At 34.2% G+C, this 27965-nt stretch overlaps 1 protein-coding gene across 2 annotated transcripts; it reads right to left on the reverse strand.

Moving 5' to 3' along the window:
• Nucleotides 1–26: 26 nt before the first annotated feature.
• Nup54 (nucleoporin 54) lies at nt 27–27958 on the reverse strand. 2 transcript variants are annotated; one of them, XM_058584201.1, is made up of 13 exons: nt 27794–27958; nt 26961–27122; nt 23634–23717; nt 23386–23535; nt 16703–16929; nt 13583–13770; nt 12636–12832; nt 11153–11207; nt 10690–10783; nt 8591–8698; nt 3472–3591; nt 3068–3178; nt 27–832 (listed from the first exon to the last, which is right to left on the reverse strand). In XM_058584201.1, the coding sequence occupies exons 1-13, from the start codon at nt 27858–27860 to the stop codon at nt 704–706; spliced, it is 1692 nt and encodes a 563-aa protein (XP_058440184.1). In that variant the 5' UTR covers nt 27861–27958; the 3' UTR covers nt 27–703. The 2 variants fall into 2 exon arrangements, with proteins under 2 accessions (XP_058440184.1, XP_046314747.1); XM_046458791.2 differs by lacking the exon at nt 26961–27122 and having other exon boundaries at nt 27794–27952.
• Between the last annotated feature and the right edge of the window lie 7 nt (nt 27959–27965).

Below are 27965 nucleotides of genomic sequence, written 5' to 3' on the forward strand. Positions count from 1 at the left end.
GCCAAATAAAGAAAGCACAGACAGAATTATCTAAAATTACAAATAAAGAATTTATTTAAAAGTTTTCATCTTTTTTAGAAATAAAAAGATTAAAAAAACAAAAAATTTGCAAAAATGGTAATTGTGTTATATCCTAATTGCTTAGATGTGTTCTGTAAATTCCAAACAAGTAAAGTAATACAAAAATATATTTTCAAATCTTTATAGAACAAAAAAGAAAACCACATTAACCATTAAATACTTTTGGATTTTTCTCTACTCCTCCCACAGATGAATTCACAAATATAAAAACTGATGTACATTTACTCTCTGAAGTACAAATATCCAACAGCTCAGTAATTATGTGCAAAGTAGACATATTTTTACTTGCTATGGAAAGCTGAATGAAGAATAATCATTAAACACTGATTATAGTTAAGAAAATGCTGTTGTGGAAATGTAAACTAATACATATACTTTTGGTTATTATGTACTTCTCTTTTTAAAGTAAATATAGCTTTTAGAGGTAAATCTTTCGAAGGTTATCTTTAAAGAGTTGTGAGGTGGCTATTTTATTTCAGATTTGTCAGTAAAACCCAAGCCAGGAGAGGATCATTTTCTTTTTTCTCCACGTGGTCAGTCAGTTTCATTCTCTTAAGGAAGGCCTGATGAAGTAAGTCGAGAGGATGTATTTCACCAACCACCAACACGAGTTTGTGAACTGTCAACTAAAGACACCACCTCTGGCATGGATGGCTTCATTCAATCCATGTTCTACCAACTTAATGTCTTCTAGATCATCTTTTATGATGCTAATCAAGTGACTAAGGCCTTCCTGTTGTTGTTTCAAATGCTAGAATAAAATAGAACATATTAATGTATTATTCTGCTAAATTGCAAGCTACTCATAAGAAATTTTAGTATTGTACTAGCAATAATACAGTACATAGTAACTGCTCTAAATAAAACAGGCAAGCATAAACATTTTTACATCTTTTACTAATAAAACTTTTACATAACCCACAGTAAAAGTATACTCTCAAGAAAGATAAAATATGAGCAGCATCTTTAACAGATATATTTTTAAATTAAAAACAAAAGTATGATATTAAAATTAAGTTGAAGGTACTTATATATAGATGAATAGAGATGGCCAGAATAAGTAAACATTTTAAAAACAATTTTCATGTTTTGAAGTACAAAGTATATGTAATGATGGTAAGGGTGATGATGAATATAGTTGATAACATTTTAGGAGTCCTTCCCATATACTAACATACTGTTTAATAGCCTCACTGAAATTAACTTGCTTATTAATTCATTTAAAACCCTTGAGCACCCTTTGGAGTATTAGGGTCATTTTTACTTTAAAGAAACTGAGACATAGGTAAGTCATTTGTCCAAGGCAATAAAGTAGAGGGAAAGTTGTGGTTCAATTCCAAAACATTTTAGAAAGATGGCTGTTTATATGATTTCCAATATTATTGCATGTACAGACTCTTTAATATGGCTCTGTACTATAATGTGCTAATAGTCACCTCACAACTCTTTAAAGATAACCTTCAAAAGATTTACCCCTTAAAGCTATATTTACTTTAAAAAGAGAAGCACATAATAATCAAAAGTATATGTATTATTTTACATTTCCACAAAGCACTAGATTGCTTTGTTAATGACATAACTATCTAAAATCCTCAAGCTCATGCCAGTACACCTAGTGTTTCACCAAGTTACCATCTTTTATACAAACAACAAATATGTGTATACATACACACACACATATATACATATATATTGTCATTGTTGCTGCTGCTGTTGCTAGGGACTGATTCCAGAAGCACTCTTCAACACTGAGTTACACCCCCGTCCTTTTTTTATTTTTAAATTTATGTTGAGACAGGGTCTTGCTAAATTGCTAAAGCTGGCCTCAACCCTGTGATCCTTTCTGCCTTAGCCTCCCAAGTTGCTGGGATTACAGGCATGAGACACTATACCTGGTTTAATATTTTATTTATGCACAATCAATATTTGAATAGCTTTCATTAAATAAATTTGTATGAAAATAAGCTATAGTAAAACAATCTTTTTTTCATTCAAAGTGAGCCTTAGACACATGGTTGAAGATTCTAGCTACCCCAACCTCTGCATAGGTCCCGTCCATTAACTCTATATACCTGTATGTGGCATATAGATTGAGAAGGTATGATCTCCAATAGTTGCTCTTCAATTTAACATGCACACTCATCTCCCTATGACCTTGGTAAAATGCAAGTTGAGAAGATTTAGAATAAAGACTGAGATTTTGCATTTCTAATGATCTTCCAGGTGCTGCTACCACCTACACTTTGAGTAGTAAGGTCTAGGTAACTTTAGGGCTTCTATTACCTCTAAATTCACCCTTTATATGCTCAGAAGAGATGGTGATGGGCATGATTCACTTATTTTTTATTGTGGTAAAATAGAAAATAAAATTTATCATTTGAACTGTTAAGCCCAAATGAGAGTATTAAGTACATTGACACTGTTGGGCAATAATCACCACCATCTATCTCTAGAACTTTTCATCTTCCCAAACTGAAATTCTGTGCCAATTAAATAGTACTCTCCATTTCCCCCTCTTCTCATCCCCTGGCAACCACCATTATTCTCTATTAACTGGACTATTTTAGGTACCTCATGTAAGTGGAGTCATACAAAATTAGTCCTTTTATGGCTGGCTTATGTCACTTAGGATAACATCTTCAAGGTCAATCAATGTTATGGCATGTGTAAGAATTTTCTTCTTCTTAGGAAGAAATAGCACATTGTGTGTGTATATACATGGATGTATATCTGTTCAAATACCTGCTTTCAATTTCCTTGGGTCATCTAGAGTGGAACTGCCAGATCACCTAGTAACTCTGTTTATAACATTTTGAGACCCTACCATACTGTTTTCCATAGGCTCCACTTTCCTTAACAGTTCAAAGGTTCTAACTTCTCCACATCATTGCAAACACATTATTATTATTTTTGGATAATAGCCATCCTAATGAATGTGAGTGGTAAGCTGACACTTTTAAAAAGTACATCTTTGTGAAACACTTACCTGCTTTATTTCTCGCAATAGATCTGCATCTATATAATATCTTTCTTCAGATTTGACTGCTCCAAAATGATTTTGCATTCTGATTTGGGACATCAGTTCATTTAGTCGGCCCTAAGAGTAAGAATGGGTCAAAATACAACTGCTAACAACAGCAACCATTTCAAAAAGAGAACCTTTTGAAAGGAGAGTTTCAAAATTATCAATTAAAAATTTCCAATTCTTGCTCTGTACATTATTTGAAGCACTAACACAAGCCAAAAAAATCATGACTAAGTTCAATTTAGAAAGAGTTTTTTAATTAAAGAATGTTAAAAAAATGCAAAGTTATTGTTTGAAAACTACTTAAAACTTGTCTGCAAATCCACCTGAAATAAATTCTAGCTTTATGTTGTAGAAATGCTTACTTTGAACTGAGTAGGTGCATTCAGTTCACACTGAATTGTATCTAGCTGAACCCGCAGCTGCTCTTCATCAGCTTGGATGGCATAACCACTTTTCCTTTGAATTTCCTGTTTGATTAGGACCTATTAAAAAGAAATCATCAATACTAATAGAACTTTTTTTAGTTATGCAAGTAATTTTACTAGTTGTTGACAGAAATTAGCTGAAAACTAACAATAAAGCTGGGCTTAACAGTTCAAGAACTGACTCACATTTCTGTGGTACTAGGTAGAAGTATCACTTAAGTGCTGGTAGAAGGAGTACAACAGTTCTATGGTTTTTATACTTTTTTTTTTTCTTTTTGTAAAACACTTTAAAAAATTTATATATGACAGCGGAATGCATTACAATTCTTACAGAGCACAATTTTTTATCTCTCTGTTTGTATACAAAGTATATTCACACCAATCGTGTCTTCATACCTGTACTTTGGATAATAATGATCAACACATTCTACCATTATTAATAACCGCATACCCCCCCTCCCACCCCTCTGCCCTATCTAGAGTTTGTCTATTCCTCCCAGGCTCCCTCTCTCCCTACCTCACTATGAATCTGCCTCCTTATATCAAAACATTCAGCATTTGTTTTTCTGGGATTGGCTAACTTCACTTAGCATTATCTTCTCTAACTCCATCTATTTACCTGCAAATACCATGATTTCATTCTTTTTTATTGCTGAATAATATTCCATTGTATATACATGCCATATTTTTTTAATCTATTCATCTGTTGAAGGGCATTTAGGTTGGTTCCAAGAGTTTAACTATTATGAATTGTGCTGCTATAAACACTGATGTGGTTGTGTCCCTGTAGTATGCTGTTTTTAAGTCCTTTGGATATAGACCAAGGCGAGGGATAGCTGGGTCAAATGGTGGTTCCATTCCCAATTTTCAAGAAATCTCCATACTTCTTTCCATATTGGCTGTACCAATTTGCAGTCCCACCAGCAGTGTATGAGTGTACCTTTTTCACCACATCCTCACCAACACTTATTATTGTCTGTCTTCATAATAGCTGCCATTCTGACTGGAGTGAAATGAAATCTTAAAGAGTGGTTTTGATATGCATTTCACTAATTGCTAGTGATGATGAACATTTTTTCATATATTTGGTGACTGACTATATATCATCTTCTGAGAAGTGTCTATTCAGGTCCTTGGCCCATTTATTGATTGAGTTATTTATTTTTTTGGTGCTTAGCTTTTTGAGTTCTTTATATACCCTAGAGATTAGTGCTCTATCGGATGTGTGAGGGGTAAAGATTTGCCCCCAAGATGCAGGCTCTCTATGCACCTCATAGTTTTACACCTTTAATAGCCTTTCAGAATCAAGTGTTCTTTATATAAAAATGTGAGCTTATAACAATTTTAAGTTTTTAAAAATTTTATTGGACTTCTGCTTCAGATTAAAAAAGCAGTATTTGCCTGTCTAGAAACCATACAAAAATTTTGGCAAATTTTCTCTCATTCTCTCAAGAGAAACAACACTGACAAAAGTTCATTCCCCTATACTTTCGTTCACACATACAAAACATACATGCACATACATGTATCTAAAATACAACTATACTGTTTGTTTTTCTGTGTCGTGCTTCTTTCTTTAAGCGAACTTAATAGTACCTCGGGAGTCAGTGCTGAGACCACTAAAGGCAGACTTGCTCTGCTCTTACTCCCAATCCCAAGATACATAGTGTCAAAACTGCAAGTTCCTTCAAACTTTCATCCATACTCCTAATCCTTTTTTTCCCCCACAAAGTTAACTCAATTATAATCATACTAAAATCCTTAAGAGGTGTGGCTCTAATTTGTTATTTTTAACAGCTTCATGCCTTTTCATGAGTAATAACCAATAATCAATCATTATTATCTTGATAGGCACATATTTATTTCTAGTTATGATTCTATGACCAATGCTTTACTACATATTTTTGTGTAAAGATCTTTGTAGACCCCCAAGAATGAGATTGCTGGGCTTAAAAGTATGTTTTCAGTTATAATAGAAGCTGCTAAGATGGCTTTCTCCAAAAATTCTAACAGTGTAGATTCACAAACCACTTGTCAAGAGTTACCGTTACCCCACATTCCTGCCAGCCACTGGTAATGGTGGTTAAAATTTTCTGATCTGATGAATATAAAAATTTTTTTCTTTAATTTGCAAATCCCTGACTTTTAGTAAGCTAGAAGAGCATCTCTGGTTAAGAAGTAACTTTGTTTTTCTGTGACATGCCTTTACAAATATTTTGCCCACATTTCAATTAGGTTTTCTTGTCAAATTATAGAATCTTTTGTATAATACATATATTAACACTAAAGATAAAATAAATGCTTTTTGCAAAATTTCCACAACTACTGACATATGGCTTCTGGTATATTTTGCCATAATGTTTTCTAATTCTTATGTAGTATCTGTTTTACAGTTTTTGACCAAGTGTCTCTCTAATCCCTGAAGTTGTACATGCAGCTTCAGGAGTTTTTTTTTTTAAGAGTTGTGTCTTTAATCTACTTTTGTATATAGTATGATGCAGTGGTCTACATTTTATTTTCTCACAGTTATTATAGCATTGTTTACTAAACAATCTCACTGAATTGAACTACCACCTCTGTCATTTGTCAAGCATACAGATATACTTGCATCTACTTACAGATTTTTGATTCTCTTCCAGATATCTTTATGTCTAATCCTATTGTCAATTTAACATTGATTTGACCACAAGAGTTTTGTTTTTTTTTTAAGAGAGAGAGAGGAGAGAGGAGAGAGGAGAGGAGAGAGGGGGAGAGAGAGAATTTTTAAAAAATATTTATTTTTCCGTTTTCGGTGGACACAACATATTTATTTTATTTTTATGTGGTGCTGAGGATCAAACCCAGCACCCTGCGCATGCCAGGCGAGTGCGTTACCGCTTAAGCCACATCCCCAGCCTGACCAAAAGAGTTTTAAAGTAGGTTCTTAAACCTTACTTATAAAGGAAGGTCCTCTTCATTTTTTCTTTTATATTGTCCTAGAAGCTAGCTTCAAACACTTATCCTTCTTTATTTAAAAAAAACAAACATTTTAATCAATTTTTAAAAATATTTAATTTCTTTTTAAACTTTATGAAGCCTTTTCATCTAAAAATATGGTTTTATCTATTTGTAAAGACTTCAAATTATGTACTTTTCTCATAAATTTATTCCTAAGTATTTTATAGTTTTGTCATCATAACAAATGTTGTATTTTCCTGTTTTCATGATGATATAAGAAAAGCTAATTTTTACACTTTATATCTAGCCAGATTACACTAATTCTATGATAAATTGTCCTGAGTTTTCTAAATAATGCCCTCAGCAAACTGATTGTTTGATCTCCTGTCCAGTATTGATATTTATTTTATTGCTTATTATATTTTTGAAAACCTCCATGGTAACAGTGATTAATAATGATAAGATTGGGTATCTCAGGGTCTAGGTTCTGAATATCCATTTTTATGTTTTGCCTTTTGAAATATTTGCTATTTTTGGATATAATCTATTATATATTTTCCTTTAATGTGTTAGAACACTGTTATATTGAAAGACTGTCATTTCTTCATTTAGAATTTCTGGGGTTTTCTGGTCCCAATTCACTGAGGTATAATCCACATACAAAAAAATTCTGCAGAGTTCTATAGGTCTCTAGTTAATTTTGACAAATATATACAGTCATGTAACCACCACCAAAATTATGATGACCTGAGTCTGATCACTAGCACTGCAGAGCCTCCCACCTGCCACAAAAAAGCATGAGAGAATGAAAAGAAAAAAAGATACCCCAAAATACAAGAAGTTTAAAGTAAGTTATAAATCTGATAAAGGAAGTCCCCATCATTATTTCTTTTTTATCCCTCTAGAAGCTAGTTTCAAACACTTATCCCTCTTTATTAAAAAAAATAATAATAAAAAATAAACAAAAAAACTTGCAAAAAATAAATAAATAAAAAAGGTGTTTGGAGTATAGCTAAATGGTAAAATTCATGCTTAGTATGTATAAGGCCCTGGGGTAATCCCCCATACAACCCACAAAAGTATGTATAAACTATTTCCATCATCCCCAAAAGTTCTCATCTCCAGCCTCTAGCAGCACTGTCCCATTTTTGCATAATGTCATATAAATGAAATCATGCATTATATAGCCAGTAAGTCTTTTTTTTCACTAAACATAATTTGCATTTTTTATTAGAAATATCTGTTCATAGATTTTTTTTTTTAAGCTGCTAAAAATAGAGATGTAAAATGCTTCAGCTGCTTTGAAAAACATTTTGGCAATTTCACAAACAATTAAATGCAGTATTAACCATATGACCCAGAAATTTCACTCCTAGATTTATACCCAAGAAAATGGAAGCATACATCTAATAAAATGTACACAAATATTAATGACATTATTCACAATAGCCAAAAGGTGAAAACAACCAAAGTGTACATCAAATGATGAGTGAATAAAAATGCAGAACATTCATATGATGAAGTATTACTCAGCAATAAAAGAAAATGAAGTACTTTAACATGCTACAACATAAGTTTATTTTCTTTGATTTGATTTTTAGAAATGAAGTTTTTTGTTTTTTTTTAAGCCTATACATTTTCCTCTTGAGGACAGTTTTTGCCGCATCCCACTGATTCTGGTATGTAATATTTGTTTTCATGATAGTTTATAATTTCAGGGTGTTTTTGTTGTTCATTTTTAATTTTCTCTTGTTAATTTGGAAGTTCTGTTGTTTTTTTCAACCATTAGTGGTTACACTCCCTTTTCTGGCATTCAAAAATAAAAAGTATTTTCTACTTTATGAAGACTAGATATCAGTGATTTCATATATGCTTTCCTCATACTAAAATGCTTTATTTCTTCATGGTTTTCCTTTACTTTGTTACTAAGATGTGAACTTTAGAATTTTACTCTCCTTACCCAACCCTGTAAGACTTCTCCTCCAATGTCTAGGTTTTACTAAGTTTGGTACTTACAGTTTGGATCATTATTTCTTCTGAGTCTCTTTTTTCCTATATTCAGCACGTAATTCACATGTATCATCTTGTAAATGTTGGGGGAAGAATTCCAAATTACTACCTGTAAGGTTCTATGGGAAAGATCCATGAGTTTCCTCTTGTATTGTGCAATTTTGGCCATAGTTGTAGTTTGATTCTTTTGTAGCTCACTAATATCTTCAGATATAATCTGTGGGGAAAAAATGCCTTTTATATAAGTCAGGTATGGGTATTACAATTATTTATCAGGTATGCCTATATGCAAAGCCTAAATCTGAAATAAACTTGAAATTTATCTCTCAAAATATAAAATTCTTTCCCTTTAATTCTGCATTTGCAGTTTTTCCTTCTTATGTATCTAAAAATCATAAGTTACTATTAAAAGAATTCTTCAGAGCACTAGGATATTTGGGCATTGCATAGTAAAAAGGGGCAGAGGGTAGGGGTAGGCTTAATCACTTCAATCTATTGCCATAAAATATAGTATAGCCCAATATAACTGTTTACAGAATATTTGGAGTAATCAGATTGGAGAGGAAAAGAAATATGAATTCTACAACTGAATACATTTTTATGACACTGGATCTTTATTCTTTGCCTGGCTTAAAATCCTACTTTCTGCCTTACAAAATCTTAACAAACTAGGTTAAAAATCTCTCCATGTAACTAAAGCATTCCAACTGGATTTAATCCCATAACTGTCCCATCATAATTAATCATTCTATGTCACTGGCTAACACAGACATAGGAAAGAGGATAAGAAGATTGTATAACACATTTTAACAAGTCCATCTGTGCATATCACCTTTGAAGGAAATAAATGCCAGGCCATTATAAAGAGACAAAACTAGGTGACCATGTTACCATCTGCAGTATTTATTTACCATCCAGGAATTAACCAAAAAGGAGCATGCAAGATTTTTAAAAAGAATATATTAAAATAATTATGAAGGCCATAAAAGACATCAGTGATTAAAGAGACAAATTATATTCATGTATGGAGTGATTTAGCATTAGGATTCAATTCTTTACTAATTAGTCTTTACATTTAATGCAATTTCAAAATTCTGGCATTTTGAAAAACTGATTCCAGTATCTTTATGAAAAAATAAAGGTCCATAGAGAGCCAAGAAAACCCTGAGAAGAACAAAAACTGGAAATCCAATCTACTAGCTTTTAGTATGTGTTGCAAAGCCACAAAAGTAAAAAACTCTTGTGAGAACAGACCAACTGGACCCTGAAACATAATAGATCTAGAATTAGATCATATATATATATATATATATATATATATATACATACACACACACACACACACACATATAATAATTCAAATTCTTAGTTAAATGGGGTAAATCAAATTTTTTATGGATATTTGAAAAATAGACCCACCATTCAGAAAAAAAGTTCAAGTCACATAACATGTAAAGAGGTGAACTCCACTGAGGGCAAAAGAGGCAAATGTGAAAGATTTAACTCTAAATGTTAGAAAAAAATGTAGGTGACTCTTAGATCCTAGGGTAAAGAATGGTTTAAAAAAATTTCTAAGGACAAAAAAGGAAAATCAAAAACACCCCAATTTAATTACAATAAAATTAAGGATTTCTATTCCACAAAGGACATCAAAGCAGAGATAATAGATGAAAAACTAGAAATTACTCGTAATATTAAGATGTATGGGCTGGGCGTGGTGGCACACACCTGTAATCCCAGCATCTGGGGAGGTTGAGGCAGGAGGATCACGAGTTCAAAGCCAGCCTCAGCAATGGCGCTAAGCAACTCAGTGAGACCCTGTCTCTAAATAAAATAAAAAATAGGGCTGGGGATGTGGCTCAGTGGTCTACTGCCCCTGAGTTCAATCCCTGAAAAACCTCCAACACTTGGAAATGAAAAATATTTTAAAATAATTCACTAATCAAAAACAATAAAAATTCTCAAAGGAAATTAGAAAATATTTTGAGCACCAAAAAAGAAAATCAATATTTTTGAAATATATCAAATCATATTTATATGATATTAAGAAGCCTATTATAAAGAAGGTAGTTGTATAAAGCTATAATTGTTAATGTGCAGTATACTGGTTCCCCATAAGAGAAAAATGGCACCCTTGATAAAATAATTAAATGTCTCTAGTCCCTCTACCTACTACCAGAACCAGAGAATAAAAAGCTAGTTGCTTACATCTAATCTGGTCTGATGCTGCTTAGTCATCTGATCCTGAACCTTCAATCTTCGTAGCAGCTCTTTGAAACCCACCATTGGTACAGGAATTAACCTGAAGAAATGCAAGTAGTCAATTATCTGATCTTAAGTCTGTTACTACAAAATATATAAGATTTTCATAGTAATGTATAATTTTACATCAAATTTCTAGATGGATCAATATGAAATCAAATCCCTATTTTACAAATGAGGAAATAATGAGGAAATATAGTTGTCAAAAATTATAATGAAACTCAATGTTAATTGGGGAAACGGCACTCAGATTTCTTCATCTCTAGTAGTTTTCACCACACTATGGGTCTCCCCAAACATTTTTTTTTAAAGCAATGAAAACTCCTCAAATGTTAGAAACACATTTAAGAGCTTAGCTTACATCTGTTTGCTTCCATAGTAGTAAATATTAGCTTGAAGACACACTTACTTTTCAGAATCAGGGTTATCCACCTTGGCTTGTTCCCAAATAATAGGATCAACACCTACCACAAAGAAAAAATATTTTTTAAACACTTTTCTGTGTTTAAAATATGTGTATGGGAAAGATTTTCCCCAAAGACAGACTCAGAAGCTATAATGAAAAATGACTGTCAAATATGATCATTCTAAAAGTAGAAAGTTTTATTATAGGACAAAGCTAAAACAAAAAATACAGGTTGAAAGGAAATACCTAAAACCTACAGAATAATAGATTAACCTTCAGAATACAGTTAAGAGCTCCTATTATGACAGAGACAGACCCTAATAGAAAATGGATCAAGGACATAAATAGGTAATTCACAAAAAATACAAATATTTAGCTAATTCAACTTTGCTAGTAATCAGGAAAATGCAGATTAAAATAAATATTAATTTTTAAATTAATTTATTGCCATCTGTAGCAAAACAGCAGCAACAAAAAATATTGCTGTTAAGAATTCCAATGGAGCCAGGTGTGGTGGCGCATGCCTACAATCCCAGGGGCTCGAAGTCTGAGAAAGAAGGATCGCAGGTTGAAAGCCAGCCTCAGCAACTCAGTGCGAAGCAACTCAGTGAGACCCTGTCTCTAAATAAAATACAAAATCAGGCTGGGGATGTAGCTGAGTGGTCGAATGTCCCTGAATTCAATCCCCAGTAGCCCCCCAAAAAACAAGAAATTTAAATGGTGGGGGTTTTTTAGAGGGCAATTTGGCAATATCAAACGTATATATCTAACATATATAATATTGACTCCAATTTCATTTCCAGAGATCCATTCTAAAAAAGTACATACCCATGTACTCTAGACATATCTACAAGGAAACAGTTTATAAAACTGAAAACTCAGAAACAACATGGGAATTAAACAGCAACACATATGTGTAAAATACTATGTAGGTGTTTAAATAGAATAAAATTTACCTTCATGTACTGACATGAAAAGTACTAAGGAAGACTGTAGGTGAAAAGGCAAGCTACAGCAAATGTACAGTGGAAAATCCTTTTTTAAAGAAACTACAAGTACGTATGCTTACATTTAAAATCACAGATAAAGAATTAATAGTTACTTCTAGGGAAGGGAAATAAAGGAGAACTAGTCAACACAGTTAGGCCATCTAGAATATTTTACGGTGGAAAAAAATTCAGGTTTTATTTGAATATTCAGCTTAAGAGATAAGCTATAGGAAATTAAAATAATGTAAGAGGGTAGATGAATTATGTATTCTTTTTCTTTAGTTGATAATTTCTCAATATTTCTAACAAATATATTAGCTATATAATAAAAAGTTACATGAATGAATGAATACAAATATTCAAAACGATCTCACAAATAAGTAGACATGTGATAAGCTCATACTGATTAACATTAATAACCAACCAACATCTCCTAAAAGGGGAACACTTATTTCTAAATCTTTCATTTTTTCAATTGTATGACTCTAGAAACATACCAGCAGGAGGATTCTGTAAAAGCTGTTTAATCTGTGCAGGAGATAGTTCTGTTCTAGTCATAGAAAGTGTTACACCAAGTTGCTGCAATTGTGTTTTTATATTAGCTTGTTCAAAATGTGCATATAATGTTGTAGCTGGAACTCTTCTTGATGTACCATTTGGAGAACGTTCAACAACATAAATGACAACTTCTGTCCTGTAGGGAAAAAACCCAACTTATAAAATATTGAGTACATATAACCCACAGCCACAAATATCAATACAACGTATGATTTTAGAAGAGTGCTAGATGAATTCAGAATTTTTCTTCCCCTCAAATCTTGCAGAATAAACCCTCAAACTCAGTTGTCAACCAATTTAAATGATAAAAGTTAAAATGCAGGTAAACAAGATCAAATTTGTGAAAAGGTCTGGTCAGCTGCGAAGTCCTACATAAATGTTATTTTGATATTTTTTCCAGAACTAAGAAATACTTTGAAGATTCTGCTGAAACTTATGGGTTACTTTTCTGCATTACTGATAACAAGAAGTAAAATTCAACCTTAAAATCCTAAAGTAAAATGCCTTGCCACTAAGACTAAAAATCATATGAGGTCAAGGGAAGTAAAGTAATCACAATTAGTCATGAATGAACATGAATGGTAATAAGTTAATTAAACCTTCTAGTAATATCATGTGGCATTCAGTTTGTATAACTGTGATAAAATATTTCCTCCTGGTCTTGAATGAAAGTCTATGAAATTATTAGCATCTAATAAGAAATCCAAAATTTTTTAAAAAAAGCTTTTAAACAAACATTTCTACAAATACTAAATAACCACCAGCTGGGAAATAACATTCTGTTCTAAGATATAATCTGTGTTTCAACAACAACAAAAAAAACTCTGCTGACTACTCTCTGGACCAGGGCACACAAAAATAAATAGTATATTTTATGTATACTTACTGATCATCTGGCAATGTTTTAATACCCTCTACATTTACAGTTAAGGTCTGGTTTCCTCCCAAAATTTTGTGCAATGATTCTACCAACTGCTGTTGTTGGCTTCGAATATCTGTTTCCTTTTTGTTGAAAACTAAAACCACTAGCCCATCTTCATCTTTATTATTGGGCATACAACTATAACCTACTGCCTGCAAAATGACAAAATAAATAATATAAAAATATGTACATATCTTAAGTCAAGTGTTTAATATTAATAGCTTAATAGCTGCTAAAATGAGGCAAAACAGCTTAATGTTTGGTTATGAAGAATACATTATTTTGTACCCAAAGAAGTCACACAATTATAACTATATTACCCAAGAATAATATAAACAGGGTGAAATTAAAATCTGCTCCTTAAAATAGTAACTGAAGAGCTTTTACTCAGAAAAAAGTTTGATATTCATTATTGTTGAATATTTAGAACCAAACAACTTTGCATGTCATTATAAACATTAATGCAAAAATCACAGGCCAACTGAATTTATTTCACAATATACCTAATTCATAGAATCTTAAAGTTCTAGATAAGGAAGTGATTTACAAATAAATACTTTTAATGTACAATAATGAAACTGTCAGGTTAAAATCACTAAAAAAAATGTCTATCATTTTATGGTTTCATGTAACAAAACTTTTATTAAACATGTTAGTTTTGGGTGGTTTTTTTTTTTTTTTTGTAGTTGTAAATGGACAGAATGCCTTTATTTTATTTATTTATTTATTTTGTATTCAATGCTAAGGATTGAACCCAGTGCCTCACATGTGCTAGGCAAGCACTCTACCACTGAACCATAAGCCCCAGACTCAGGCTAAAATATTGCTCTTTATCTTGTTATTGCTCTTTATCTTGTTATCAAGCCATTTATCTTGTTACCACTTACAACTTTTTAAAAGTATTTAAATTCATTCAAGTGTATATTATGCATTTTACCATTAGCATAGTATACTTCAAATTTTGAAAAAAGAAAAAGTTTAAATCATTATATTCAACTTATATCTACTACTGCATTTCTTATCACTAAATAAAAGGATTAAAATTTCAACTAATTTACTCAAAAAATATATAGGTTGAGTAACTGAAATCCAAAGTGCTTCAAATTCTGAAATTGTTTTGATATGATGGCTCAGTGGAAACTTTCACACCTGCTCTCATGTAATGGGTTGCAGTCAAAACAGCAATGGGCTTCAGGTTGTGTATAAAACTACATAATACATATATGAATTTCACTTTTAGATTGGGTCCTATCCCCAAAGTGAGTCTCATTATGCATATGCAAATATTCTTATTCAGATGTGCAATCTGAAATGCCTTTGATCCCAAATGTGTACTTTTTTGTTAGAGTGATGAGACTAAGATATGTACTCTAACAAAGACAGGCTGACCATTTTTGTTTCACTCTGTTCAAGCATCTGATCCTCAGCCTTGTAGCTCCAAACACAAGACTATTGGTTAACTTTAAGGGACTGACACAGGTCAACATAATTCAGAAAAGGCTTAAGTACAAGGCTTGTGTGTGTATACAGCTAAGTGGTAGGACATTTGCCTAGCATGCAAAAGGCCCTAGGTACCATCCCTAGCAACACACACACACATATAAACACACACAGGTTGAAATATAAAACTAACTAAAATACATTAACTTTTTATGGAAAATACACTGCTAAGTAGACCTACATACTCTCTTTCACTGATGAATACATATATGAAGTCAAATTCAAATGAGATGGTTGCATCCCTAGCAATCAGAGAAATGCAAATTAAAACTACTCTAAGATACCATCTCACTCCAGTAAGAATGGCAGCCATTATGAAGTCAAACAACAATATGTGCTATCGAGGATGCGTGGAAAAAGGTACACTCATACATTGCTGGTGGGACTGCAAATTGGTGCAGCCAATTTGGAAAGCAGTGTGGAGATTCCTTGGAAAACTGGGAATGGAACCACCATTTGACCCAGCTATTCTTCTTCTCGGACTATACTCAAAAGACCTAAAAATGGCATACTATAGGGACACAGCCACATCAATGTTTATAGCAACACAATTCCCAATAGCTGGACTGTGAAGCCAACCTACATGCCCTTCAATGGATGAATGGATTAAAAAATGTGGCATTTATACACAATGGACTAAAAAATAACAAGATCATGGCATTTGCAGGGAAATGGTGGCAGATTATGCTAAGTGAAGTTAACCAATCCCCAAAAAACAAATGCCGAATGTCTTCTCTGATATATGGGAGGTGACTCAAAATGGGGTAGGGAGGAAGAGCATGAGAAGAAAATTACCTTTAGATAGGGAAGAGAGGTGGGAGGGAAAGGGAGGAAAATGGGAATTGCATGGAAGAGGGAAGGAAACCCCCTTCGTTATACAGAATACAGGTATGAAGATGTGAGGGGGGAAAAAAAAAGAAGTGGGTCACATTAGATTGGGTAGAGAGAAATGATGAGAGGAGAGGCGAGGGAAAGGGGGGAAAGGAAGGACAGCAGAATAAAATAGATATTATTATTGCTTTGGTTATATACATGACTGCATGACCAATGTAATTCTGCAACCTGTACACTCAGAAAAATGAGAAATTATATTCCATCTGATTCAAATGCATGATATGTAAAGATCATTGTATTGTCATGTGTAACTAATTAAAAAAAAATTAAAAAAATGAGATGGTTGCTTGGTAGACAAGAAATTAGAACAAAGAAAATGGCAATAGGGTTACATGTGCCAAGGACAACTGTCCACTGGCCAGGTTGCAGTTTACTTACCAATGTTATATGAATACAACTAATGTCTAATTTTGAGTCTCCCCTTTACAGGTGTGCAAGGTAGACCATTTTCCCTTAAGTTATAAGTCACATTCTAGTGATACATTATCTTTAGCCATATTCTGATCCCTCTGAGCCATAAAAGAAAACATTCTGATTTTATAATTTCTATATTTTTAAAAGTATAATCATACCATGTTCAAGGAGTACTAAAGAAACAAGCAACTGTTTTCTTGATATAATTTTAATCCAAAAATCATGTTCTTTCGAATGTATTCTTTTTAAAATAAAGAGCAGAAACAGAATTAATACCTTAAATCGGCAAAAGGGATTTTCTTGCGTGAATTCCACTGGTGGAATATTATTATTGAAATATCCTTTTCCTGTTCCCCAAAATGCCTGCAGTTGATTCCATTTTGCCAAAATAGCATCTCTTTCATCTCCCAATAGTGTCGGAGCAGAAAGAGCACTTGCAGTATTTATCAGCTGGTTGGACTGGGTAGGAGCTTGGGCAGGCTGACTGAAGAGACCACCTAATGCTAAAAACAAACAAATAACAACAACAAAACCCAATGCAAATCCTTAGATGGGATAGGCAGAATAATGCCCCTCCCCCAAGATGTCCTTATCCTAATCTACAGACCCTATATATGTGTTATCTTACATGGCAAAAGGGACTTTACAGATATAATTAGGTTAGGCGTACTGCAATATGGAGATTACCCTGGGATTATCAGGATGGGTTCAGTATAATCATAATTGTCCTTTAAGATAGAAAAAGGAGCTCAGAGTCAAAGTAAGATTAGAAGACGCTATGCTGCTGACTTTGAATATGGAGGAAGGAACCACAAACCATGAAGTGTAGGGAGATTCTAGGAGCTGGAAAAGGTAAGGGACTGAATTCTCCCCGAGAGCCTCCAGAATTTATCACAGGTCTGCCATCACTTTAACACAGTGAAACCCATTCCTGGATTTCTTATCTTTAGAACTGTAAAGTAATAACTTTCTGTTGTCATAAGCCACGCTGATAATTTGTTATGGCAGTATAGGAAAATAAGACAAAGGGACACAAAACAAGTCTTAAATACTAAACTTGCTTTTTCTAATGATAATAGCTTAATACAATTAATTCCATTACTAAAACTGGACCCCCCCCCAAAAAAAAACCATATGAATATGAAAAAGTAAAGTTTTTGCAGTTACAGGATTTAAAAAAAAACAATATTGCTATTGTATTTCAATAATATAAATTTCTATAATATAAAATATAAGTTTCTATAATATAAATAATATAAAATGATTCTAAAAATCATTATATCACTGATTATAAAGTAATATGTAGTGAAAAGACTAACATAATCAGCATCAGGATGCCAGGCTAAAGCTTTAGATAACTGTGTAACTTGGAGCAAGTCTCTGGGCTACAATTTCTCCAATGTAACAATGGCAAAGTTGATAGAGCAGAAAAATATTCCCAAAGTATGAGTTAAGAAAGCTGTCAAGCTTGGGCTGGGACGCATTCATTCACGAAGCCCTAGGTTCAATCCCTAGTTCCAAAAAAGAAAAGACTAAAAAAAAGAGACCCCCCCCCGCCCCCTGGCCAAAAAAACAAAGAAAGCTGTCAAGCAAGAGCTGAGTTACTACTACATGGCATTAATTCACATAACAGAAAAGTTACCTTTTGATGATCTGATTATATCAAAAGTCTCAGGTTGTTGCGAACAAAGGAAAGAAAAAGTCTAAGGCTCAGAGCTTAAGGCAAAGTTTATCTAGCTTATTAATAATATCGTATTTTCTTTGTACTTAATTTTGGTCATCTTTATTTTTTCCTCTTAATTTTTGAGATGAGGTCTCAGTATTACAGCCCAAGTTGGGCTTTGGTAGGCTCAAGTAACACTCCTGCCTCAGCCTCCTAAGCAGCTGGTATCACTGTGCTTGGCTGGTTCTATTTTCTTTATAGCAAATTATACAGGTTTGCTTTCCATTTATATCAGCAATATAGATCTTCCTTAAAATTTTAACTACATGATGTTAAAGAGGAAATAGATTTAAGGAAACTTCTTAAAAGGATATGTAGATAAGAAAAAAAACAAAAAACATGAAGACATTACCAAAATGACCTGAGTTTTAGAACACTATATCTGACATTTAAGTTCTCTCTCAGCTCTAAAGAGTGAAAGTATCACCAAGGTTTGTAGGTCTTCTACAGAGATAGAGAGGTGCTCCTGTTATCTACCATCCAGAAGAGTATTATTAGTACCCAAACGGGTACATAAAAATTGGAAAGAAATGGACTGGAAATCAAAACATGAATCTTGGCTTATTATAAGCTTACTTTTTAGCATTGAGTAAGAAATTCCAAGGTTTTTCTTCTCAACTTAAAAAAAAAATTTTAACATGTTAATGAACATTCATTTTATTAATTTATGCTGAGAATCAAGCCCAATGCCTCACACATGCTAGGCAAGTGCTCTATCACTAAGCCCCAACCCCAACCCCTTCTTCAACTTTTCAATGAGAGAAAATGTATACTGATTTATATTCTGCCTCTCCTTTTACATTTCACACTGGACTACAGTCACACTAGTCTACTCAAAATTCACAAGGTAGAAGAAATTAATGAACTCAAATTACAAAATACAATAGATTCTCTTCAAGCCTTAGCGTATCAGATTTCTTATATCTTCCTACCTTGTCAGAGTCCTTTTGCCATTATTTCTTTAGCTACCCAAAGAAAATCTTTTTCATTGAACATACCACACATTTAGAATTTTTTTTATTTGTTCTTTTTAGTTATATGTAAGAGTAGAATGTATTTTGTCATATCATACCTACATAGAGTGCACAGCCATTTTGGGAGGCTGAACATGTTATGGTCATTTAGAGTTCTTAACAATATTGTCTCTCCTGGTATATGTGTAAGTATACATGTGTATGTATGTATATATGTGTGTGTGTATATATATATATTTTAAATTTTTATTTATTTATTTTTGTGGTACTGAGGATTGAACCCTAGTAGAACCTACCACTGAGCTACATCCCTAGCACCTTTTTTTTTGGTACTGGGGATTGAACTCAGGGGCACTCCACCACTGAGCCACATCCCCAGCCCTATTCTGTATTTTATTTAGAGACATCTCACCAAGTTGATTAGTGCCTTCCTTTTATTAAGGCTGGATTAGACTTGCAATCCTCCTAACTCAGCATCCTGAGCTGCTGGGATTATGGACTACTACACCTAGCCCCAGTACCTTTTTACTTTATTTGCTAAGTTGCCCAGGCTACCCTTGAACTTGAGATCTTCCCGTCTTAGCTTCCCAAGCAGCTATGATTACAGGTGTGTGCCACCAGGCCTGGCTACATACAGTGCATATGTGTGTGTGTGTTTACCATACCTTCATGCAACAAATGTGTCAGATAGAGCTATATACTAAGGATACAATGGTAAATAAGACAGATGATATCTTCTAAACAAATTGAGCATATCATAACAACTGTGATAAGTTTCTCAGAGAAGAACAAAGGCTATGAGTACTAAGTAAGGGAGTAAATAAAGCCTGAGAAAGGGAGTCAAGAGAAATCTGTCTAATTGGAACTTATCGGCTAGGCCATGAGGTAATAGTATAGACAAACAGAATGTGCAAAATCTCTGGGGAAGAAGAAACTGGCAAAAAGTTTAAAGAGTACTGAAGGATGTGGCAGGGATAAAAATAGAATGAGAGTATTAACGAAGTGCTCCCAATTTCCTAGAAACGTGACAAGGTAAGTGAGCATCAAGAATAATAATGAGCCGGGTACCGTAGCACTCTCCTGTAATCCCAGCAGCTTGGGAGGCTAAGGTAGGAAAATTACAAATTCAAAGACAGCCTCAGCAACTTAGCAAGGCCCTAAGCAACTCAGCGAGACTCTGTCTCTAAATAAGATACAAAAATGGGCTGGGGATATGGCTCAGTGGGTTCAACCTCAGGCACCAAAAATAATAATAATGAATGCAACTAACTGAAATATATTTATTAAAGTCCACACTTGCAAATGATAATTTTAAAAAGATCAAAAATTTAAAAAATCCCAACTCATTGGACACTACTGGAAATGAGGCCACCAACTCCTTACAAAAATTTGTCTGTTAGAATTTTTCCTGTCTTTCCCATATAAACTTTGTATCAGGGTGATCAAGTAGGCTTGGGGAAATGAAGAAAAAATTCATTTTATAGAGAATTTCAGTGAGGAAGAAGGAAATTAGAAAATTAACATTTTGTAATTTCTCATAAAATAACTAAAGCAATGATCATCAATGAATGAAGCCATCAGATTAAAGGCTGATGAGGAACTTTATAAAGAGATCAGCTACTACCACATGAACCCACTAATCAATTTTAGCATTAGTGAAAGCTAGATAGCCTCCCACTGTGATGTAATATGAAGCACATAACACCACTACCAGGATTCTTGCCCACGAGTCTAACCTGAATTTAAGCAGGTCTCTAAAGTTAACTTCATTTATCAGAATTATGAAGGATGAAGCTAAATAATACAAAGAAATAACCATTAAAAAAAATCCAGAATGGGGGACATTTCACAGGACAACTGGCCCAATTTCTGCAACAGTTCCTGAGAAGGAGAACAAGAAAGTAGGAAATTCTGTATACTAAAAACCTTAAAGAGACATAACAAGAAAATTAATGTGTGGACCTTATTAGGATTAGAAAAACCAAATGAGAGGCTGGGGTTGTGGCTCAATGGTAGAGTGCTCATCTAGCACATGTGAGGAACTTGGTTTGATCCTCAGCAGCACATAAAAATAAAAGTATTGAATCCACCTATAATTACAAAAAAAAACACCAAATGAATAAAACATTTTGGGACATATGAGGAAATTTGATTATGGATCAGGTATTAGATAATAACAAGGAATTACCGTGGGTTGGAATGATATCCATAGTTGTTTTTTATTTTTTTTGTATCAGGGATTGAACTCATCAGGGGCACTTGACCATTGAGCCACATCTCCAGCCCTATTTTATATTTTATTTAGGGATAGGGTCTCATTGAGTTGCTTAGCACCTTAATGTTGCTGAAACTAGCTTTAAACTCACGATCCTCCTGCCTCAGCCTCTCAAACTGCTGGGATTACAAGTGTGTGCCACTGCGCCCTGGATGTCCACGTTTTTAAAGAGAGAAACATTAAATAAAGGGTGAAATGATGTGTTTAGAATTTGCTTTAAAGTATTCCAATTTTTAAAAAAGGGGAAAAGGAGCTAGATAAAAACAAATGTAGCACATTCTGACTTGATGACTCCAGGTTGCATATGTAAAAAACAGTAAATGTTCACTGGATTCACTGACCTTAACTATTTGACAGAGTAAAGAATAGAAACCAGATTAGTGTGGGCTAAAAGGAAAGAGCACTAGAGGGTGTACTCTAACAATCATTTCAAGTAGTTTGTGAAAGGGAGAAGTGTGATAGTTGAAGTGAAATGTGAAAGTGTGTTTTTTTGTTGGTTTACAATTGTTATTATTGTTTTGAAGAGGAAAAAAACAACTTCAGGTTGTTTTCGATAAAAAGGACACAGAGAAAAGTTGAAGACTTTTTAGGGGTTGGGGAACGTAGCTAATGTAGCTAAAAGAATCAACAGCACAAGGGCCCCTCTTGAAGATAGGCATTAAGAGATGCACAACACAGGTGTAAGAAGGAAAAACTGCTTACAGATGGAGAAAGAGATTTAAAAGTGGGGAAAGTTGAAGGAACTGCAATGAAGGATTCCATCTATTGCTAAGGGAATTTAGCATACTGACAAGGGTCACTGATACATAAGACCATGCAGTCTAAGCCAGTTACAGAGATTATATCAAACAGACTTGGGAGCTAACCTAAGAGGTGCGCAAAGGTCAAAGATGGAAATATTTAAACATCAATAAGAATAACTGCATTGGATTAAAAAATGCTTGAGTCCCTGACCAAAAAATAGTCAACTTTGAAGAATGTTAGGGAATCAATTCTGAAAAGAGTAATAAAGGGAAAAAAAATCAACCAAATAGATGAGATAAAGTTTTTCTTTATAGATAACTCCAACAAACAAATGGAAGAGAAATCAAGGTGAAATAGCACTGTTTCTTAACCCCTACTGAATTAATGGATCTAGGTAATGATCACCAACGGCTGCTAACATCACACACAAAGAAACAATCAGATATTATATGCCCTTCTGATGATGAATACACTACCTAGGAAATAGTCTTATAAACAAAAATCTAAACTATCAATATAAAAAAGCCCCTGGATCCAACTCAACTACTAAGAAATATAGAGGACAAAAGAATGTGTTAAACCATACTACAAGAATGCAATCAGGGGAATGAGATTGATCAAATTATGTTATAAGCAAGTATGAATATGGCATAATGAATCTCACTATTATGTATAATTATAATGTACCAATAAAAAAATGCAACCCCAATAAATTTCTAAACAAAAAACTAAGACAAATAATCTGATGTCTTCAACAAACTGAAAAATAATAAAGAGCAATAAAAGGAGAAGATACAGAGATTTAACACAGGCAATCAATACTATTACACACATGAGAAAAGAAAATGATAATAAAAGAGGACTATAGTTCCTGACTATGAACAAAAAAGGTGGTGGACTTCTGAAGTGGGTAGCCAGGGTCATCTCTCCAGGGTTCATCTTATGCACACTTCAGTAAGCTGAACTCTTGAGTAGTTTTCTGTATTATTTTTAACAAAAAGAATTTAATGGAATGATCCTATACAAGGGACCTTATTATCCTAATCATGTCCATCAGTTTTCTCCACAGTTGCTATCATATACAAACATAAAAAGTAGCTTTTGGTCTCCTTGGAATGTTTATAATTCTTCAAAAAAAAAAAAAAAAGAAGATAATTCACTAAAGCATTTTAAATGATACATTCAATAATGTTAGCTATTATTGTTATGGCTTTATAGTTGAAGATGAAAACCTTATACTTACTATTTTGCTGCTGTTGCTGCTGCTGTGTGTTAAATCCTCCAAATCCCAGTCCAGTTCCCAAACCAGTACCTAAACCAGTACTAGTTCCTGTTGTTGTGCCAAAACCAGTACCAAATCCAAAACCTTTGTTCTGAGTACCACCAAAGAGTCCTTTGAATGAAGAAATAAAAATTGGAATTGCATAGGTTAAAAAAAAAAGTTGTCCTCTACCACATTTACTTTAACAATGACTTCCGATGGCTTCTTACCAGTAGTGCCTGTGTTAGTTGGGGCAGAAAAGCTGAACGCAGAACCTGCAGTTGTAGATGTTGTACCAAATCCTCCAAACCCACCTAATTAAAAAAGGATAAAAATAGAAAGATTCTTTTCTACATATAAAGGCAATTTTTCAAATTATATCATAAGTAATTGCTACACATAAAGTCAAAATATATTGATCTAAATTTTCCTTCCTCTACTTTCAACATTAATTTTTTAAAACTATACTACTAATCAAGAAGTCAATATATAACAAGAAATAGCAGCTAAATATTTTAAATAGAAATATCACATATAATATCTTCCACCTAAAGAGGTGATTCTTTCACAGCTGAGAAAACATATAAGCCTACTGCCATAACTCTAAAATGATTATTACGCATTTTCATTATTAGTTATTAGTTATTATTACTTTGAGATGTGATCTCACTATATTGACCAGGCTAGTCTCAAACTCAAGATCCTCCTGCCTCAACCTCCTGAGTAGCTGAGATTACAGTTATGAGCCATCATGCCTGGCTCTTACATGTACCTTTTTTGTTTTTTGGTAGCGGGAGTTGAACTCAGGGTCACTCCACCACTGAGCCACATCCCCAACCCTATTTTGTATTTTATTTGGGGACAGGATCTCACTGAGTTGCTGCTGCTGAGGCTGGCTTTGAACTCACGATCTTCCTGCCTCAGCCTCTTGAGCTGCTGGGATTATAGGTGTATGCTACCGCGCCGGGCTCTTACATGTACTTTTAGAGTAGGATTGCAAATTCAAATGTCTGTAAGATTCAGACCAATAAAATTAATGAGTAAAGTAGACCAGATGTTTTCTGAACTGTTTAAAATGAAGTTTTTAAAAATGACAGCAGTTCCTAAATTCCAGCAGATTATTGTTGCAAAAGAATGGTAGTTTAGTAGATCATAATACTATTCCCATTTCCCCCCAAGAGTCAGAAAATCTGAATTTTCTACACAGAACTTACAGTTTTTGGTTTTGTGTATGTGTGTGTTGCTGGGGCTCAAACCCAGGGCCTTAATCATGCTAGACAACTACCCCTGCCCTCATTTATAGATTTCTAAATCTTAATTCAATTTCAAATGTTTTAAAAAATAGTGTTGTGGGAGGCTGAGACTGGAGGATTACAAGTTAGAGCCCAGTTTGGATAACACAGCAAGACCCAATCTCAAGAAAAAAAAAAAAAAAAGAGAGTGAGAGAGAGAGACTGAAATTGGCGAATTAATTTATATCTACATTACCTTATATTTCTATTTAAGTCCATGTCAAGACTAAGCAACTTTTCAAAGGAAACATACTACTATATAAGAATGTGTTTCTTAATGGAAGAAATAAGGGGAAAAAACACAAATGGAAGCAGTGGCAGGGAAGATGAGCAGAGCTAGCACCAGTCTCTGAACTACAATGTGGAAACTCCAACAAATTTCTACTTTAGGTAGCCTAATAACAAAATTAACCTTAACCATATCTAACAACATATGAATGGAATGGAATAGGAGCCAATCTAAAATCATTTCGTTTTTACTTATTGCCAGTTTTTTGCTGATTATCAATGTGATGGCAAAAAAACTTTCAAAGTATATATGTGAAATATTAATACCAAGTTATAACACAGGTTTTCTGAGCTAACTTTAATCTCATGTTCTTGTAATAAAACTGATTCATCAATATTGCAAAATAAAAGATATAAGAAGAAAAAGCAATTTGATATCACCGTTTAATTCTGATTTGGAAAGTTACTCAGAGTAGACTATGTTTTGCATGTATAGGCACAACTAAACATTCTATTAACTTGTAGGTTTATTGCAGTACTGCAAACTAAATGATTAAAAAAAACTTAAAGTATTAAACACTGTTCTTAATCTTTTCATTACTCCTCACTTCCACAGAATAACTTATGATATAATCTAAATTGCCTACACACTGAAAACACTAGTTAGTGACTTATCATGTTCCACAATACCAAAAATGTTTTATTGAATTAGTGGATCTGCATGGACACAAAATAAGAAAGTAAAAAGAGTTTCTACCAGTCCTTTGCTGAAAACTAAATTAGTCAACATATGAAAGGCACTGAAACATCATTTTATTATCAAAACTCAAAATTAACCATGATAACTCCAAATCAACATTAAATCAAGCGAATACCAACAGGTTTATTTATTGTTGTTGAATTATGAGCTGGGTGGCTTTACTTGGAAACACAAACTTCAAATTAAGGTTTGTTTTACCCAGTGCCAATTTTAAGCAATCAGGAAAGTAAACATACCAAAGGACAGTAATTAGTGTCCACTTCAAATATATCTTAATGATAACAGGTTATTTTATCTTTGGAATTTAAACTATTTCTCAAAACTGTTTTCAGATGCTAAGGTAATAGTCTTATTTCAGTAACAAGTGAATGAACAAAAATACATAACTTTCCAAGCATGTTTTAAGAAGTAAAGAAAGTTTACAAAATGCATATAATTGGCATGGGCATAAAAGGCATAATGGATGAAAAATTCATATACGAGCAGCTGAAAAACAAGATTTTTCTATGGTATCACTGTATGTAAAGTATACATAAATCTATTTTAAATTCAGACATGTATCTATTATTGTGTCTTGAAAAAATTTTGATGAGCTTCAAACAATCCATAAACAATCTTCATAATTATCTTTTTGAATGCAAAGACATCTGGTCCACCTTTTAAAACTCAAAATGTTATTTAATAAGCTAAATTTCTCTGAGAATTTCCTAAAAATCCAGTAAAGATGTGGATAATTTTTCCTATAATTATATGTCTTATAGAAATATATCCTAATCTGACGAGTTGACCAAAGAAGTACATTATTTTAAAAGGGTTATAAAACAAGACTTACTGCTGTTCGTATAAGACTGTTTCTCTTGGAAACACAAGAACAATAAAATGATATCCCAATGAAAAATGCAAAAAAAAAAAAAAATGAAAAATGACTGCAGGAGTCCAAGAATTCCAGGAAAATCAGCCTGTCTGGTGAGCTTACAATTTGAAAGATACATCTAATAATTTGGAAGATATAAAAATTCATTCCAAATTCTTATTTTATTCGTTCAATGAAATGCAGATTTAACAAGGGAACATTACAACTTGCAAGGCCTTCCAAAACCCACATAATTTAAGACAGTCACAACTTGATAAAAATGTTTTATTTTCGATTTTCATTAAGAAATAAATTTCCTTCCCTTATTAGACAAGTCACTGTTCTTTCCCAAACTCTGGAAACCACGAAATATTATTCTTGGACTCCAGCTCCCAACACTCGTTTGTGACCCGCAGTTATCTACCTGCACTTGCCAGACTGTTACCAAAATTGAACGGAGTCGCCGAGGTAGTAGAAACACCGAAATTCCCAATATTAAAGTTCACTGCAGGATTAGCAGTTAATCCGAAACCCCCAAAATTAAACCCACTGGCGGTGGAGTTGGCAGTCTCAAGCCCACCAAATCCTGATAGGCGTGCAGGCAAAGAAACAAAAATTTAAAAGGGGGAAGGGGAAGAAGAAGAAAAAGAAAAGAAAGTAAGATAAGGATTACAAGATTCAGCAAGGGATTTCACAGAAGTGAACAAACCTACTTCGCTTCAAATAGGTTGAGAAAGCAGAGGAGATGGGGACAGAGGGAAGGAGCAGGAGCGTGAATTCCCCCGGCGAAGACCACTAAGGGCTTAGGCACCGCCCCCCACTCCGCCCCAGGGCTAGGACGAGGGAGTCTCCGGGCAGCTCGGGGCTCCCCAACCTTATACTCGCCCGAACCACTGTGTATTCCCGCCTTGCCGGGAGGCTGATGCGGAGAGGAGCTGGGGGTGTCGGGTACGAGGAGATCGGAGCGGTCTCCAACCTCTACGAGTAGGACTCCTTATGGGCGGGAAGCAATCCGCGGGAGGATGGAGCCCCGCGGGGATCCAAGCGCAGGGAGCGAGATCCAGATAGGGCCTCGAGTACCCCAGCGGCCTCCTCAGGAACCGCCTCCACCCGACCTGCGGCCGCCCGCCCTTTTCCATTGCCCCCCTAAAGTGTTTTGCGCGGTCGGGAGACCCAGGATCTCCAAGCCTGCGTCTCGGACCCGGGGGATGGACCAAAAGCTTCCCCAGTTCCGAGAAGGTCCGGGGGATAACTTACCCGCGGGTGCCGCGGTGGCTGCAGCGGTGCCCGAGGTGCCCGAGGGAGCCCCAAAATTGAAGGCCATGTCGCGGGAGCGGGGAACCAAACCGGAGCAAAGAACGGCTCCCGCGACGCGACGCTCAGTACGCTCCTCTTTTCGGTCCGGAAGAGAAACCTAACCAGCCTTTCC

Source organism: Marmota monax, unplaced genomic scaffold (assembly GCF_021218885.2).
Source record: "Marmota monax isolate L192 unplaced genomic scaffold, Marmota_monax_Labrador192_F-V1.1 WCK01_AAM20220418_F8-fsc00112, whole genome shotgun sequence".
Classification (NCBI taxonomy): Eukaryota; Metazoa; Chordata; class Mammalia; order Rodentia; family Sciuridae; genus Marmota; species Marmota monax.